We start from the raw sequence: 15,617 nt of genomic DNA on the forward strand, positions 1-15,617 counted from the left end.
GTGCAAGAATTTCCATTCTTAAGCCCCATAGATTGGAATTTTATCCTCAATCAATTTTTTTTTTAATTTTATTGGCTTGACTATACAATCTCAGTTGCCAAATATTTTTATGCCATAGTATTCCTCATTTTACCTAATCCAAGATTTTTCTGTTATTAGGGTTTGCCCCTCAGTCCAAGACCAATTTTCTTTGCATAGGCCTAAACCCTTTACCAAATTAGCACAACGACTATAAAATTCACGAAATAACATAATTTCACATAATATTATTTATCGAAATAATATGTCACATAATTCTTCACCTGCTCCAACCGGGTACTAACGGTGTTCAAAACACGGGATGTTACAATACCTACAATTTATAGAAGTTTCGTCCCCGAAACTCAAAGCAGATGGGAGTACCGCTCCCGCATCTCGGCTTCCATCTCCCAGGTCGCCTCTTCAATGTCGTGGTTACACCACAACACCTTTACCAAAGGTATTAATTTGTTCCTTAACACCTTATCTTTCCGATCCGAAATTGCGACCGGTTTTTCCTACTGAGGATCTATGCTAAGTTCATCGTAAATTAGCACATGAGTGGGGTCGTTCACGTACTTCCTTAAGGTTGACACATGGAATACATCGTGAATTCTAGAGAACGCGGGCAGAAGGGCTAGTCGGTAAGCCGCCTTTCCAATGCGTTCTAGAACCTCAAACGGTCTTACGTACCTAGGGCTCAACTTGCTCTTTTTCCCGAACCTCATAGCTCCTCTCAGTGGAGCTATCTTTAACAGTACCTTGTCCCCAAATTCAAATTATAAAGGTCTCTATTGACGATCGACATACTTGCGTTGGCGATCTATAAAGGTCTGTAACCTCTGAGGAATCGACGTAATGTCTTCCGTAGCTTGGTCTACCTCTTCTGATCCCAAGAATTTCCTCTCACTAGTCTCATGCCAATGGATTGGGGATCAGAACTTTCTTCCATATAGTGCCTCATATGGAGCCATTTTTAACAATTCATGATACCTATTGTTATAGGTGAACTCAATTAATGGAAGTTTTACACTCCACGAACCTTGAAAATCCAACACGCAAGCTCTCAGCATATCTTCCAAGGTCTGAATTGTTCATTCGCTCTGGCCATCCGTTTGTGGATGGAAGGCAATACTAAACTTAAGTTTAGTTCCCAATTCCATTTTTATTCTTCTCCAAAATGCGAAGGTAAATCGTCCATCACAATCAGACACTATAGAGATGGGAACCCCATGCAATCGCACTATCTCAGCAATGTACAAGTCTGGTAACTTATTCACACCGTGTGTTGTCTTAATGGGTAAGAAATGAGCAGATTTTGTCAATCAATCCACAATAACGCAGATTACATCGTGCCCCTTTGGAGTGCATGGTAACCCGGTAACAAAGTCCATGGTGACCATTTCCCATTTCCACTCAGGGATCTCTAGTGACTGCAATAACCCTACGGGTCGCTGATGCTCCACCTTGGTTTGTTGACACGTCAAACAGTGTGCCACGTACTTCACTACATCTCTCTTCATTCCTACCCACCAAAAGTATCATTTGAGATCTTGATACATCTTAGTGGTTCCCAGATGCATAGCGTAAGGAATATTGTGAGCCTCATAAAAGATTTTTTTCTTGATCTCCTCATCATCAAACACGCATATTCTGCCCTTGAAACCCAACACTCCATCCTTCGAGATGTGAAACCCTGGTCACATGTCTTTCTTAGTCTCATGCACCAGTCGCTGGATCCACGGATCTGCAAGTTGTCCCCCTTGGATCGTTTCCATGATCGTGGGTTGCACGGATAACTTTGCCAATCTTCCCACTACTATCTCCAAATCCAATTTGGATATATCAGTTTGTAGTTCTTGGGGTATTTCTTTCACCAAAATTACATAAGCCATTGGTTGCCGACTCAATGCAACAGCTACTTTATTAGCCTTACCTAGGTGGTACAATATATCGTAATCGTTGAACAATTCTAACCACCTTCGTTGTCTCATGTTTAACTCTTTCTGGCTGAAAAATATTTTAGACTCTTGTGACCCGTGTATATGTCGCAGTGGATCCCATAGAGATAGTGTCTCCAGATCTTCAATGCGAACACTACCACTGCTAACTCCAAGTCATGAGTTGGATAGTTTTTCTTGTAATTTTTCAATTGTCGAGAGGCATATACGATCACCTTCCCATGTGTCATCAATACTGCTCCGAGTCCCTTACCTGATGCATCACTATAAATGGCATAACCCTCTGTGCCTTTTGGGATAGTGAGCACTGGAGCAGTTGTTAGTCTTGTTTTTAACTCTTGAAAACTCTGTTCGCAATTTTCTGTCCACTTTCTTGCGGGCCAGTGCGGTCATAGGCATAGCTATTTTGGAGAAACCCTCCACAAAGCGCCTGTAATACCCTGCCAGACCCAAGAAACTGCGAACCTCTTGTGCATTCTTTGGGGCTTTCCATTGTTTCACAACCTTGATTTTCGCTGGATCGACTGCAATCCCGTCTCTCGACACAACGTGTCCTAGAAAACTCACTTGAGTCAACCAGAATTCGCACTTGGAGAACTTGGCGTACAACTTTTTCTCATGCAATCGCTGTAAGATTAATTCTAGGTGTTGAGCGTGTTGTCCCTGGTTTCATGAGTATACGAGTATATCGTCTATAAACATAATCACAAATTTGTCTAGATACTCACCCAATACCCTATGCATATTATCCATAAGTGTCGCAGGTGCATTAGTGAGTCCAAAAGACATCACCATGAACTCATAGTGGTCATACCGAGTTCGAAATTTGATCTTGGGAATATCCGATTCCTTGACCTTCAACTGGTGGTATCAGGATCTCAAGTCGATCTTCGATAATAATGATGATCCCTGTAGTTGATTGAATAGATCATCAATTCTAGGCAATGGGTATCGATTATTGATCGTTACTTTATTGAGTTCGCGGTAGTCTATACACATTCTCATGGAGTCATCTTTCTTTTTCACGAATAGCATCAGGGCTCCCCAAGGAGAATGACTTGGTCGTACAAATCCTTTATCCAGGTATTCTTGTAATTGTGCTTGCAGTTCTTTAAGCTCTACTGGTTCCATCCGGTATGGTGCCATTGAAATAGATGTGATGCCTTGAATCAACTCAATCTCGAACTTGACTTCTTGGTCCGGGGGTATCCCTAGAAGATCCTCGGGAAACACTTTCGGAAATTTGCACACCACTGCTACCTCAGTTGGTTGTAGCTTAGACTCCCTATCCTCATCTATTACGTTCGCCAGGTAGCTGATACATCCATCGTCCAGTAATTTCCTAGCCTTCAAGGTGGAGATTATAGCGAAATTCTTCTCACGGGTTGTGCCTTGGAACACGAACGGTTTCTTCCCCAGGTGGGTTAAAAGTCTCCTTTCTTCGTTTGCCATTCACCACCACCCCATATTTGGTTAGCCGATTCATACCAAAAATAACATTGTACTCATGTAAATCTAAAACTAGCAAATCCACGGTCAACTCCCGACCTTCTACCCAGAATGGTATGACTCTAAGCCAAGACCGTACCATCATATCCTCCCCCGAAGGTAAGGATACACAACATACATTTGCCATAGGCTCAAGCTTCCTATCTATCTTATCAACATAAGATACAGTAATAAAAGAATGGGATGCACCAGTGTCCATCAATGCATATGTTGAGTTATTAACCACAGGAAGCTGACCTGAAACCATGTCGGAAGTCCCATAACCTTTATCTCCCTAGATGAGTGCATAGACTCATGGTGCAGTTCCTACTAGATTTGGTTGGTCATTTCCTCCCTTCTGACTATGAGTCGGGCAGTGCCTCAAGAAATGACCCGAATTTCCACAGGTGAAGCAGTTTTTGTTGTTGCACTCGCCTGGGTGGTGTCGATTGCATTTGCTACACTGTGGCCAATAGTTGTTTTCTCTCCTTGGCTGCTTGTTGAAGTTAGAACTTCGACTTGGTGGATTCATCCCTCATTTATTATTTCCACCATTAGGAAACCAAGAGTTTCACCAAGAGTTTCCTGGAGTATTGGTCTTCCCCATACTTCGATTGCCTCTGGATGAAAACCTCCCAGAAGATCGCTCTGGTTGTTAGAGTATCTTCCTCAGTCATTTGGAACATATGCTCGTTCTTCAGCTCTGTAGGGTTCCTTATTTTCTTGTACTAACTAGGTTTCTTGGTGGATTGCTCGCTCTACGGCTTCATCATAAGTGTCCGGGCTAGTCTTCATGGTGTCCACGAACTGAGCTATCTCTCTTTTTGTAACGCCTTACTTCCTTAGAGCCGTTACCAAGTGTGTTTAAAATCGTGCTTTCAACTCGCTAATCGAGGTTTAAATTCAAAACGTGTAACTAAGCCATAACTAAAAAGAAAACATTAGAGAAAGTAGTTTTTCATAGCTAATCATAAAAGTGTACACTTGGGATCCCAAAACATAGTTTAGAAAATATTTACAATACAAAACTGATCAGAGTCGACTAAACGACAGAATCTAAGTTCGTTTACAAGCATCTCCCACAATCCCCTAGCTGTGACAGCCAGGCTGGCCAGACATGTACACGCCGCCTCACACCAGCTGTGCTCATGGTTGGTTGATCTTCTCTTTACCCTTACCTGCACCACAGAGCATCTGTGAGCCGAAGCCCAGCAAGAAAACCCATAACAGAAAACATATGCAATACATAAGTCAAACATATAAACAGGCCACCAACGGCTAAACACATACGGCCTAGCCATCCCAAGCATTTACCAAGCCCTGGGTTCGTGGACCACGCCATAAAGATATCCCAGGTATCCTGTTAGGGACTCGCCCTGGCAACTCGCACCCCATGTGCTCAACGCCGCTCCCGGCCTCTTTCCGTTCTCGGCCTAGCACTCAACGTGCTTGACGCCGTTCCCGGCCCCACGCCGTTCTCGGTCTTCACCATTCTCGGCTCTTGCCGATCACACATATAATATTAAATATGATATACCAACAAGTACAGAATTCAAGCATAAACAGATAAGGAGCCACGCTCTACAATTCTAGTATATAGGGCCCTGCATGTCATTTCCATTCAATATATTGGGCTCAGCCCTGCACGCAAGCTTTATGGAAACAGGGGTTTTCTTACCTGAGTTCCGAGCTTCCTGAGCACCGACGCCCCGAGCACAATCCACTAACGTGAGCCTCGCCGAAACCCTAGTCACAACACATAACAATATTCGTCCATCAAACTCTAACCCAACAAATAATCTCAAACCATAACCCTAACCTCCGAGACCTTGAATTCTATCAATCCAAATGATAGAATCCATCCCCAGCCTTACCCTTTAAGTTCCTAAGTCAAAAATATCATTAAAATCCTCACTGACACTAAGGGCCGCGGCCCCACCCTCTAGAGTCGCGGCTAGCCTCAAAATAGAGGCTAGCTCTCCACTGACCCCTACGCGGGCCACGGCGCGCCTGAATTTTCTCAACCTCCCATGGTTGTGCGCGCACGCGGGCCGCGGCGTACCCCTCCTAGGGCCGCGACGCCATACGACGAACCCAGATTTTCCATCAGTTTTTCATCCTTTCTTCAAGCCAATTCCTACCAAATCTAAGCTAATAATCCCAGATAATAACACCTTCATTCCAGCTCAATATTAACACCAAAACTCAACAGAAATCCACTCCAAAATACAACTAGAACACCCAAAAACAGCCTAGATTCTACCCACATGCAAAGCTTGAAAACTTAGCTAAAACTTGAACATAACTTCCATGAAAAGCTTACCTCTTGCTGAGCTTAATTCCTGTGATGATCCTCAAATTCCAAGACTTCAAGTTCCTAAAGTATCCCAGCTAAAATCCCTTCAATTCCTTGGTAATTTCTTTAGGTTTCCTCTTGAGTGTTGTCTTAGAGAGTGAGAGAGAGATAAGCTTAAACTAACTTCAGTATGAAGAGAAGTATGAGTCAGTTTCACAAGTTTCTAAACAGTTCCTTTCTTTTATTTGTTTTATATAACTTAAGTCTAAAGATTACCTCAAGGCTCGGGGTACCAAAACGTCCCCGAGGGCAAAAATGGTAAATTCCCCAAATATTCCCGCCTAGGCATTCTATCCTCAAATATATCTCCGAATATTTATTTCTATGTCCCGATGATCCCATAACTCAACTAATACCCGAATTACCCCTCGACTCACCCCGAGTCCGAATCTCAACCCCGTTGTGACTCTTTGGCCAACCGCTCCCCAGGACTGTCTCAGATCGAGCTATACAGACATATCACACATATACAACATATATTTCATTTATCACATTTATGCCCCCAATATCCAGACAGGGCCCACATGCACATTTAACTCAATTAAACATGCATCATAATCATATATACACACAAATTCACATATAAGCATATTAAACCACTTATTGCCCTCTAGGCACACTAATTAAGGCCCTAAGCCCGATTAGCAGATTCGAGCCGTTACACTTTTCAACCCCTTCATTACCCGGTTGGCTTAAGTGTGTACCAGATCTGGAGCAAATCTTGAGAGTTGGTTAAACTTGCGCACGTACTCTTGTACGCTAGATGACCCTTGGACTAGGTTGGCAAACTCAACAACCTTCCAATCTATCACCGTCTGGTTGTAGTACTTGGCATTGAACAGGATCAGGAATTCTGCCCATTCCATCTGTCCACCGTCATGCCCCTTCCTAGCAATATCCCACCAGATGCGAGCGTCCTTCCTCAACATATACATCGCACAGATTACCTATTCCCTTTCAGTAGCCACCACAAAGTCAAAGATTCTCTCCATCACGCTGACCCATTCCTCTGCCATCAGGGGGTCCGAAGTTCCTTCAAACACAAGTGGATTTTGCCTACTAAACCATTTCGAGATAGGTTTCAGTTGTTCTGTTCTAGATGCATTAGCTGGTGGGTTTGCTCCCACCAGTGGGTCTTCTTGCGCCGGGAATTCCTATTGTTCGGGAATGTCTTCTAGAGGTACTAGGGGTGTGGGGTAGTGTGGCGCTTTCGGGAATCTCCACATCAATGTCTCAAACATCTAAGTGTTTGCTGCATTCTATTCCTGCACAGTCCTTCTCATATCCTCTATCTGAGTTGCCAAATTTAGTTCCAGTTGTGCTCTTTGTCCTTGGCCTCTCCCTTTCCCTCAACCCCTTCCTCTACCTCGGCCACGACCTACATCTTGGTCAACAGCTGCTCGCTCGACTGGGTTTGGTGGATTAACAGCTCGACCTCCCCTGGATTAACAGTACTTACAGTGATTGTCGGTCTATCTTGCAAAATGTACATGTGGATTTGTCTACAAAATCAGCTCAAGTCGAAATCTAATACAACTTGTAACAACCCTCAAAACATATAAGACAAAAACGTGCAGAAATCTAAACTTTTACTTTAATTCATTGTACTGAAAATCCATATAAAAAAACTTTTAAAAAGATCGTGTGTGCACACTTTTAGTAATAGCAAACCAGATTACAATTACTCTTTTACAGGGTTAAAACAACACAAATGTCATAAAAGAAATAACAAGCTCCCAACGTTTCTTTTCAAAATGGTGTTCCATCAAAACCTCCCCAGGTCAAGCCACATGTACATATCCACAAGCAGACTCTGGCGCTCACTGTTCCACTTTGCTTTTGCACTTACCTACAATAAGAAACAACTAGGTAAGCGAAAAAACTTAGTAAGAATAGCCTTGCACACAAATATACTAAACCTAGTAACGAATTTCCCTAAGGTAGTTACCACTACCGGTCATAGGGTATTGGATAATTCCAACCCTATCATACAATTCTCAATAATAGTCAGAACTATAAATCAAGCACATTGGTTCTGCTCAACAACCAATGTTCATACGTATCAAAACCACCTGAAATTCAGAAATTTCCCAGAGCATTCAACATAGATAACCATTTCGAACAATAACTGTGGTTGTTTCTAACAACCAAGTTCACACTTAACACAATAACTTGCACTCAGCAAATTCCCAGAACATACATTATATCACTCATATCGTAATATCCTACACTCAGAAGATTCTCATAATATTCCATTATATTTACCACACATCATGAATAAGCAATTAAATTATCAACAAGGAATCCGGGCCACAACCCGGTTCCAACATTTATGTCCTGGCTCCAACCCGGAAAATATTACCATTATCTTGGCTTCAACCCAAACTATATACTTACCATGTCCTGGCTCTAACCCGGACTATATTACCATTGTCCTGGCTTCAACCCGAACTATATACTTACCATGTCCTGACTTCAACCCGAACTATTTTACCACTGTCCTGGCTCCAACCCGGACTATATTACAATTGTCCTGGCTCCAACCCGGACTATATTATGCTAAGGTTCTGGCTTCAACCTGAACCTACTTACCATTTAGCCACAGAATGCAAAATCATTGCAAGAGTAGACATTAAGCATACCCTAGTCTTAAATACCCAAACAAAACTAGTGTAATCTACTACTACAAGCACACACTAGTATATTCATGTTGTAGCCAAGAAAGAGAAAAGCTAACTTACTTGGAGTCCTTAGTTCCCAACTGGATCTTTTAACTCTACTATCCGTTTTTCCCTTCGCAGTTACTGTAATTAATACAATGTACTCGGATTAAACTATGGCATACTTGTATAGCTAAAATTCTATGATAGCTACTTTTAATAAAGTTCTCTTAGAGACTCTATACTAAAAATTTCTCTTATACACAGTGTATAAGACCAGATTCTGCTTTAATCAATTTACGGTTTTCCTGAGAAAAATCATCCTTACCGCAACATACTCTCCGTGTTGTGCATTTTAATATTCTATCTCTATATTAATCTCTCAATCGCATTACGCATATTTTAGTTACTTATAAAAGGAGTTTTAAACAACTCTTAATCTTAGAAAACTACCCACTATTTACTCTAGTATGGAGTTTACCGTTTTCCATTCTTTACCCAAAAATACCGCGTTTCATCCTTTTATAATTTATTATCCATTAACGATAATACTTTTCAATTTACGGTCTTATATAACAAAACTCTCATTTTTACCATCTTTAATCCATAACCTAGGATCTCTATTACACCCTTGATCACTTGCTACTTGAGCGAATCTGTTCGAGTAGTTAATTACTCGCAAAACACATAGAATATATGGAAAATATCTGAGTTGTTGAACACTGCTTGAACGTACCGACCTGTTGAATATCGTCCGATTTTATCAACCAGTTGAACATTGTTCGAATAATTAACACACATGCATATTTGTAGCAAGAATCGACCATGCTGCACATAGTCTCTTTTCTTACTCGTAATATAAAAGTGACAAAACGTGTCTAAAAACGAGTCTTAACCAAAAAATAGGCGACCGATCAGTTAATGACCAGCCCCTTAACACACTTAAATAACAAGTTGAACACTTTAAACTAAGCTACCACTTTGAAAGTGGTATTTATTGATAATATATCCTTAAATGCTCGTCATTCCAGTAGTTCCTGCTCAATGTTCATTCAACCAAGAAAGTTTGTAAGTGCCGGGAGGAGAAACTTGCTTGATCTGGTAAGGTCCCTCCCAATTTGGTCCTAGCACTCTAGTTGTTGGGTCTTTGACAAACACCTTTCTCAGGACCAAATCGTCGACTTGGAACTTTCGATCTTTCACCCTAGAATTGAAGTAGCGAGATAATTTATATAATAATATACCCTATGTGCCCCCCCAAGTGATCAAGGGTTAATTACTCATGAAACACATGGGAATATATGGAAAATTTGTGAGCAGTTGAACACTGCTTGATTTTACAGACCAGTTGAACACTGATCGAATCTACTGACTAGTTGAACATTGTTCAAGAATGTCGAGCAGTTGAACACTACTTGATTTACCAACCAGTTGAACACTACTCGATTTTACTGACCAGTTGAGCACTATTCGAGTATACCAACCAGTTGAACACTACTTGATTTACTGACCAATTGAACACCGCTCGATTTTACCGACTAGTTGAACACTACCCGATCTTACTAACCAATTGCACACTGCTGGATTTTACCGACTAGTTGAACACTGTTCAAGTATGTCGAGCAGTTGAACACTACTTGAATTACTGACCAGTTGAACACTGCTCGATTTTATTGACTAGTTGAACACTGCCCGATTTTACCGACCAGTTAAACACTACCCAATTTTACTGACCAGTTGAACACTGTCCGATTTTACCAACCAATTGAACACTGATTGAATCTACTGACCAATTGAACACTGTTCAAGTATGTCAAGCAGTTGAACACTACTTGATTTATCGACCAGTTGAATGCTGCTCGATTTTACCTGCCAGTTGAGCGATGTTCGAGTATACTAACCAGTTGAACACTATTTGATTTACTGACCAGTTGAACACTGCTCGATTTTACCGACCAGTTGAGCACTGCCTGATTTTACTGACCAATTGAACATTGCTCGATTTTACCGACCAGTTGAACACTGCTCGATTTTACCGACCAGCTGAACATTGTTCGAGTATATCGAAAGGGCTAACACTCCTATGGTCGATTCATCCAGCCCAGTAGGTCAATTTGTCAAGCTCTGCACCACATTCGCTAGAGCGTCAAGATGAGCTTGAATAACTAATGATACTTATGATGTTCTAGCATCTTGACCTCCTGGTCGGTCATTCCCAGCATACTTTCGTCAAGTATTTCTACTTGATCGTCATGGAGGACAGGACCTTATCCTTTGACCAGGGGGGTCTTCTTTTTGTTGCTGATGACATCTCACAAATATCTCCAGGCAGCATATCCTCCTAGTCGGTTGAAAACTGTACATTTTTTATTTATTTTTCCTTATTAGATAGTTTATTGCGCAGGACTGGCTCCTTTCCACTATGCTGCTGGCCGGGATGTGGCAGCAGTTTTTTAGGGCGAACCGGACGGTCTTCTCCTCTTTCTCGTTGGTCATTGCCCTCTCGATCTTTTGAGTGGTCCGTCTGATGACTGTCAGCCTCATCCTAACCATGTTCGTCTTTGTACCGGGGAGTTTTCTTATCTCGAGGAGCCTTGGTCTGGTTGTTCTTGGGCGAGGCTTGCTTACTACCCGACTGGTGAGTTCCTGACCGGGAAGTTTCTGACAGGTGGCTTCTCCAAGGAGTTCTAGAATTTTTTCTTTGCGTTGATGCAATTCTAGTGCGGACGTTGTCACCCACCCGACCAGACTGATTACTTCGACTCAGGTCCTCGAGAGTTTGTCTTCCCAACAGGGGACTTCCGACCAACATTGTTGTTTCAAGCTCCCTAGGTAGCACTTCATGCTGTGGCCTGAGCATTGGCTTGGGCCAACTGGGTAGCTGCTTTAAGAGCGAGTGTTGCCTCATGATATCGTTGGTTGGCCTCCTCTTTCCGTTGTCTAATCTCTTCGCTTCTTGCATCCAATCCCATTTTTACTGCTCGAACTCGGCCTTCTGTTGGGCATTGAATTGCATCATCTCTTCCTGAAAAAACCCCCATGGCTTCCTGGAGTTGTTCGACCTCTGGTGTTATCTCCTCAAGAGTAACCCTAGTTTTAATTTCAGGATTCTCAGGTGCAGCAGGATCTTCTGGTCTAATAGTTTCCTTTGCAGTCGAAGTGATGGGTTTCCTGGGCGCCATAACAAGTAGCATGGTAACTTTAGTGTGCTTTTTCTATTCAGGATCTCAATGAAAGCACCAAAATGTTGACCACAATTTTGGCCAACAGTGAGTAGACGCAAAAACGACAATAAATAGCCTTGAATAGAAAATAAACGACACAACAAAATTTATAGTGGTTCATCCCCAAAAGAATTGGTAATAGCCTAATCCACTTCGTGTTTTGATATATATTAATATATACTTAAGATTAGATGAACCTGAGCCAATTGAGTCTCTTAAGTATAAGTTGTAAATATAGAATTTCTCTCTAGAGAATACAAGCTTTCTCTCTCTAAATTCTCTCCAGAAGTTTTCCTCCCAAAAGTCCCCCAAATGATGCCATGAGCCTCCTACTCATAGGCTCATGGATTGTAAAAAAGGGTCTCCCATTTTGACTGAGTCTTGAGTTGTTTTAACCAACTCTAATTAATAAAATACTAAAAAAATTCAAAATACAACAACATGGGCTCTTATTTCGGGATATCTGAGAAAATCTCACGGTAGTTACAGGCAATTCTGGCTAAAGTCGTTAGTGAGATTCCGTAGAAAGGTTACAGGGCAGTTAGCTCTTGAGATTCTGACATATCTGGTCAGCTACACTCCTTTATTTTGACATACCTGGTCGGCTATGTCACTCTCCTGACATACCTAGTCGGTTATGTCTCTCTCCTGACATACTTGGTCGGCTATGTCACTCTCTTGACATACCTGGTCGGTTATGTCTCTTTGCCTGTCACACCTGGTCGACTATAACTTTTTCTAACCAGGTAAACTTATACTTGCCACCCAAATCAACATTTTGTTTGACCAGAGTGAACCATCCATGCCATCATTGGTTAGTGTTTTTCCCGATCAGTGATGTAACAACATGTAACGCCCTCGGTAACCAGGATCGTTATACTGTGTGTTTAAAATAGTGCAAGACCTATAATCTGGTCGTTTGAACTAAAATGTGTTTCTAAAGCCATCTGACAGGTTAGGGTTAAAAGATTTTGATTATAAAATGATTGATTTCCATTAAAATACGAGTTTGATACATGGGATCCCAAAAATAAGATTTACAAGGCGGAAACGACTCTCAAAATTTAATACAGCAATAGCTAGTCTAAATGGCAAAACACAGTTTAGAGCTCTAGTCCTGTAATTCCCTCGGTTGTGATGGTCGAGCAGCTGTCGATGTACACTCCACCCCCAGAGCTCTCCAACTCATGGTTGGTCCAGTTTTCCTTTACCTGCACCACGTAGCACCCGTGAGCCAAGGCTCAGCAAGAAAACCATAATCAACAAGCATAGACAGCAACAAGAGCATATATCAAAACTCCATCAGTTCAATTAGTCAACAGAATACAGGTATTAAGCTAGGCAACGTTAAACATATACTTTCAAATATATAACTCAATCTACAACACAAATATTTAGGTGTCGGTGCCCTTAGGCTGAACCCTCTGGTTATTTAGCTGACCCTGGCTCGCTTAGGCCGAGTCCTCTGATTATATAGCTGACCCCGACTCGCTTAGGCTGAGCTGCGTTCAGTACGCTTATCGTCAGCCTCGACACCCTTAGGTCATACTTTCATATCCCACATAACAGATATATATTTCACAAAACACATATGTTCAATTACAGGGAATCTCAGTCCCGATCACAACCACATGGGTACAGTTTTCTTACCTTGAGTCCCAAGAGATGGATTATGAGTTGTCCCGAGCATGATCCTCAGTCATGAGCCTTAACGGTAACCCTAGTCATAAGCAATCATGGGTAACTATCAACTTATAATCCAATTAAATGTTTTGGAAACAAATACTAACCTTTGAGACCTCAAATTCTACTAAAACGGGTAGTAGAATTCATCCCGAGCACTTAAGTTTGAATCCCCGAGCCTCCTTGAGCCTAAAAACAAATCTAGGCTATGGCTACCTAGGCGGGTCGCGACCTAGCCCTAAGGGTCGTGTTGCGCCTCAAGTCAGAGGTGCAACCTCTGCTATTTTTTTTGGGGGGGGGGGGGGGGAGGCGGGCTGTGACTTGCCCCATAGGGTCACGGTGCACCCTTAAGTCAGCAAGCCTTCCCAGGGCATTCTAGGAATGCGGGTTGCGACGCCCATGAATTGGGTCGCGGCATGCCCCCGCAAACCCATAATTCCCTGGGTTTCCAGCATTTTTCCCCAACACTCAGCCCCAAAATCCAACCTTAATATACATTCCATTCAAAACCAAGTTCAAATTTCCAAACATTACCTCAGAAACAACATCTAAAGCCTAGAATATTAATTCAATTTTCCCTAAACCCCAAATTCAGAAGCTAACCCAAACATTTCTAAACCTATCCAAACTCAACCAGAATTTAGCATAATTGGGCTTACAATCTTACCTTGATGATGGTGATAATGACCCTGAGGTGCACTTCAACACTCCTAGCTTAATTCTCAATTGATTCCACCACTTCCAGCCCCAATTCTAAACTTTTCCTTCAAACTTCAATGCCTTAGAGAGAGAGAGTGTGTGTGTGAGTGAGAACGTGAGAGTGGAAGAGAGAGGGAGATATGGGACTTCTAACACCTTCCCATTAACTCATGAAGGTCAATTCACTTTATCCCCTAACTAAATGGACCAAAATGTCCCTGAAATCAACTTAGCCTCCCATTTGCCGTTAAGGGTAAAATGGTCATTAATCTCGATTCTCGCTAATTCCTCGAGTCATCCTACCAATTCCTAATTAATCCCGTCATGTCTAACTAACTACCACATACTTACATGTTACTCGATATATCCCAAATATATGTTAAGTTTCCCAAAATACCCCTAGGCTCACCCCGAGCCGGGTATTAAACCCCGCTGTGACTATTATGCTAATCCACTCACTAGGATCGCCTTGAGCCGTATATTGTAAATATATCCACATAATAATGTGGTCTCAACCATTTAACGCATATAATCACATTTATACCCTTATTGAGCCAAAAATTACAAATATGCCCTTATAAACACTAACATGTCCACATGCATATCTAATACTTATAAACATGCATATAAATATATTCATATCATCATATATATCATGCATGCCACATATTCACGCATTTATATCAATTAATCACACTTATATCCAATTATGCCCTCTTGGCACTCTAACCTGGGCACTAAACCCTATTAGCAGTTTTGGGTCGTTACACAACAACTCTACCTAGTAGGTCATCTTTTAACCTTTGCACTTCTTCCGGTTAGTACATTCATTGACCATTAATGTGCTACTTGATATAAATGTAATGCCACCTATCACTTCAAATTGCCACGTCATTGCACTTAAATTTTGGGGATAACACGCTAAAATTTTGGGGATAACACCCTGAGTTAATAGAAAGTCTATCCAACCATCCAAGCCTAGCAATTTAATTGTTAAGAATACATTTTCAATAGTATTTAATACATGCACAAGTTTCCAAAACTCAAGAAGAGAATTGTAAAGTCCCATATTGTTTAGAAAGTAAAAATTTATCTATCCCTCTTCTATAAAATGATTCAAAATTCTTACACTTCCAATAACAAATATACTAAGCTTCTTGTAGACTTTTTATGGTCTTAAAAGTAAAGCTAAAATTATTATTATTCTTAAATATAATTATTTAGTTAATTATTTTATAATAAAAAAAGTTTAAAATTTTAATATTTTTGTTTTATGGTTATAATCGAACCAAACCATACCAAATTATTTATTTATGGTTTGGTTTGGATTTTTATTTTTAATGGTTTGGTTTTTCATTTTGACAAAACGACATGAGCAGTTTGGTTTTGAAATTCTTCTAAACCGCACCAAATCAAACCTTATACATCCAGTCCCATCAAGTTTAGCATCTTCCCACTGCTCTGAAGTAGGCCACTCCTCCTCAATCATAAGGCCACCTTCATATAGCCACAACATCTTTTCGAGCAA

The 15,617-nt window shown here is 41.3% G+C and overlaps 1 protein-coding gene across 1 annotated transcript; it reads right to left on the minus strand.

The window, feature by feature from the left end:
- Positions 1 to 536: 536 nt before the first annotated feature.
- Positions 537 to 6,758, minus strand: LOC133779639 (uncharacterized). The gene is made up of 6 exons (XM_062219577.1): positions 6,528 to 6,758; positions 3,385 to 3,762; positions 3,038 to 3,326; positions 2,794 to 2,888; positions 2,445 to 2,642; positions 537 to 767 (listed from the first exon to the last, which is right to left on the minus strand). Exons 1-6 carry the CDS (start codon positions 6,756 to 6,758, stop codon positions 537 to 539), a joined length of 1,422 nt encoding a protein of 473 aa, XP_062075561.1.
- Positions 6,759 to 15,617: the final 8,859 nt, after the last annotated feature.

The sequence above is a fragment of the Humulus lupulus genome, chromosome 5 (genome assembly GCF_963169125.1).
Source record: "Humulus lupulus chromosome 5, drHumLupu1.1, whole genome shotgun sequence".
Classification (NCBI taxonomy): domain Eukaryota; kingdom Viridiplantae; phylum Streptophyta; class Magnoliopsida; order Rosales; family Cannabaceae; genus Humulus; species Humulus lupulus.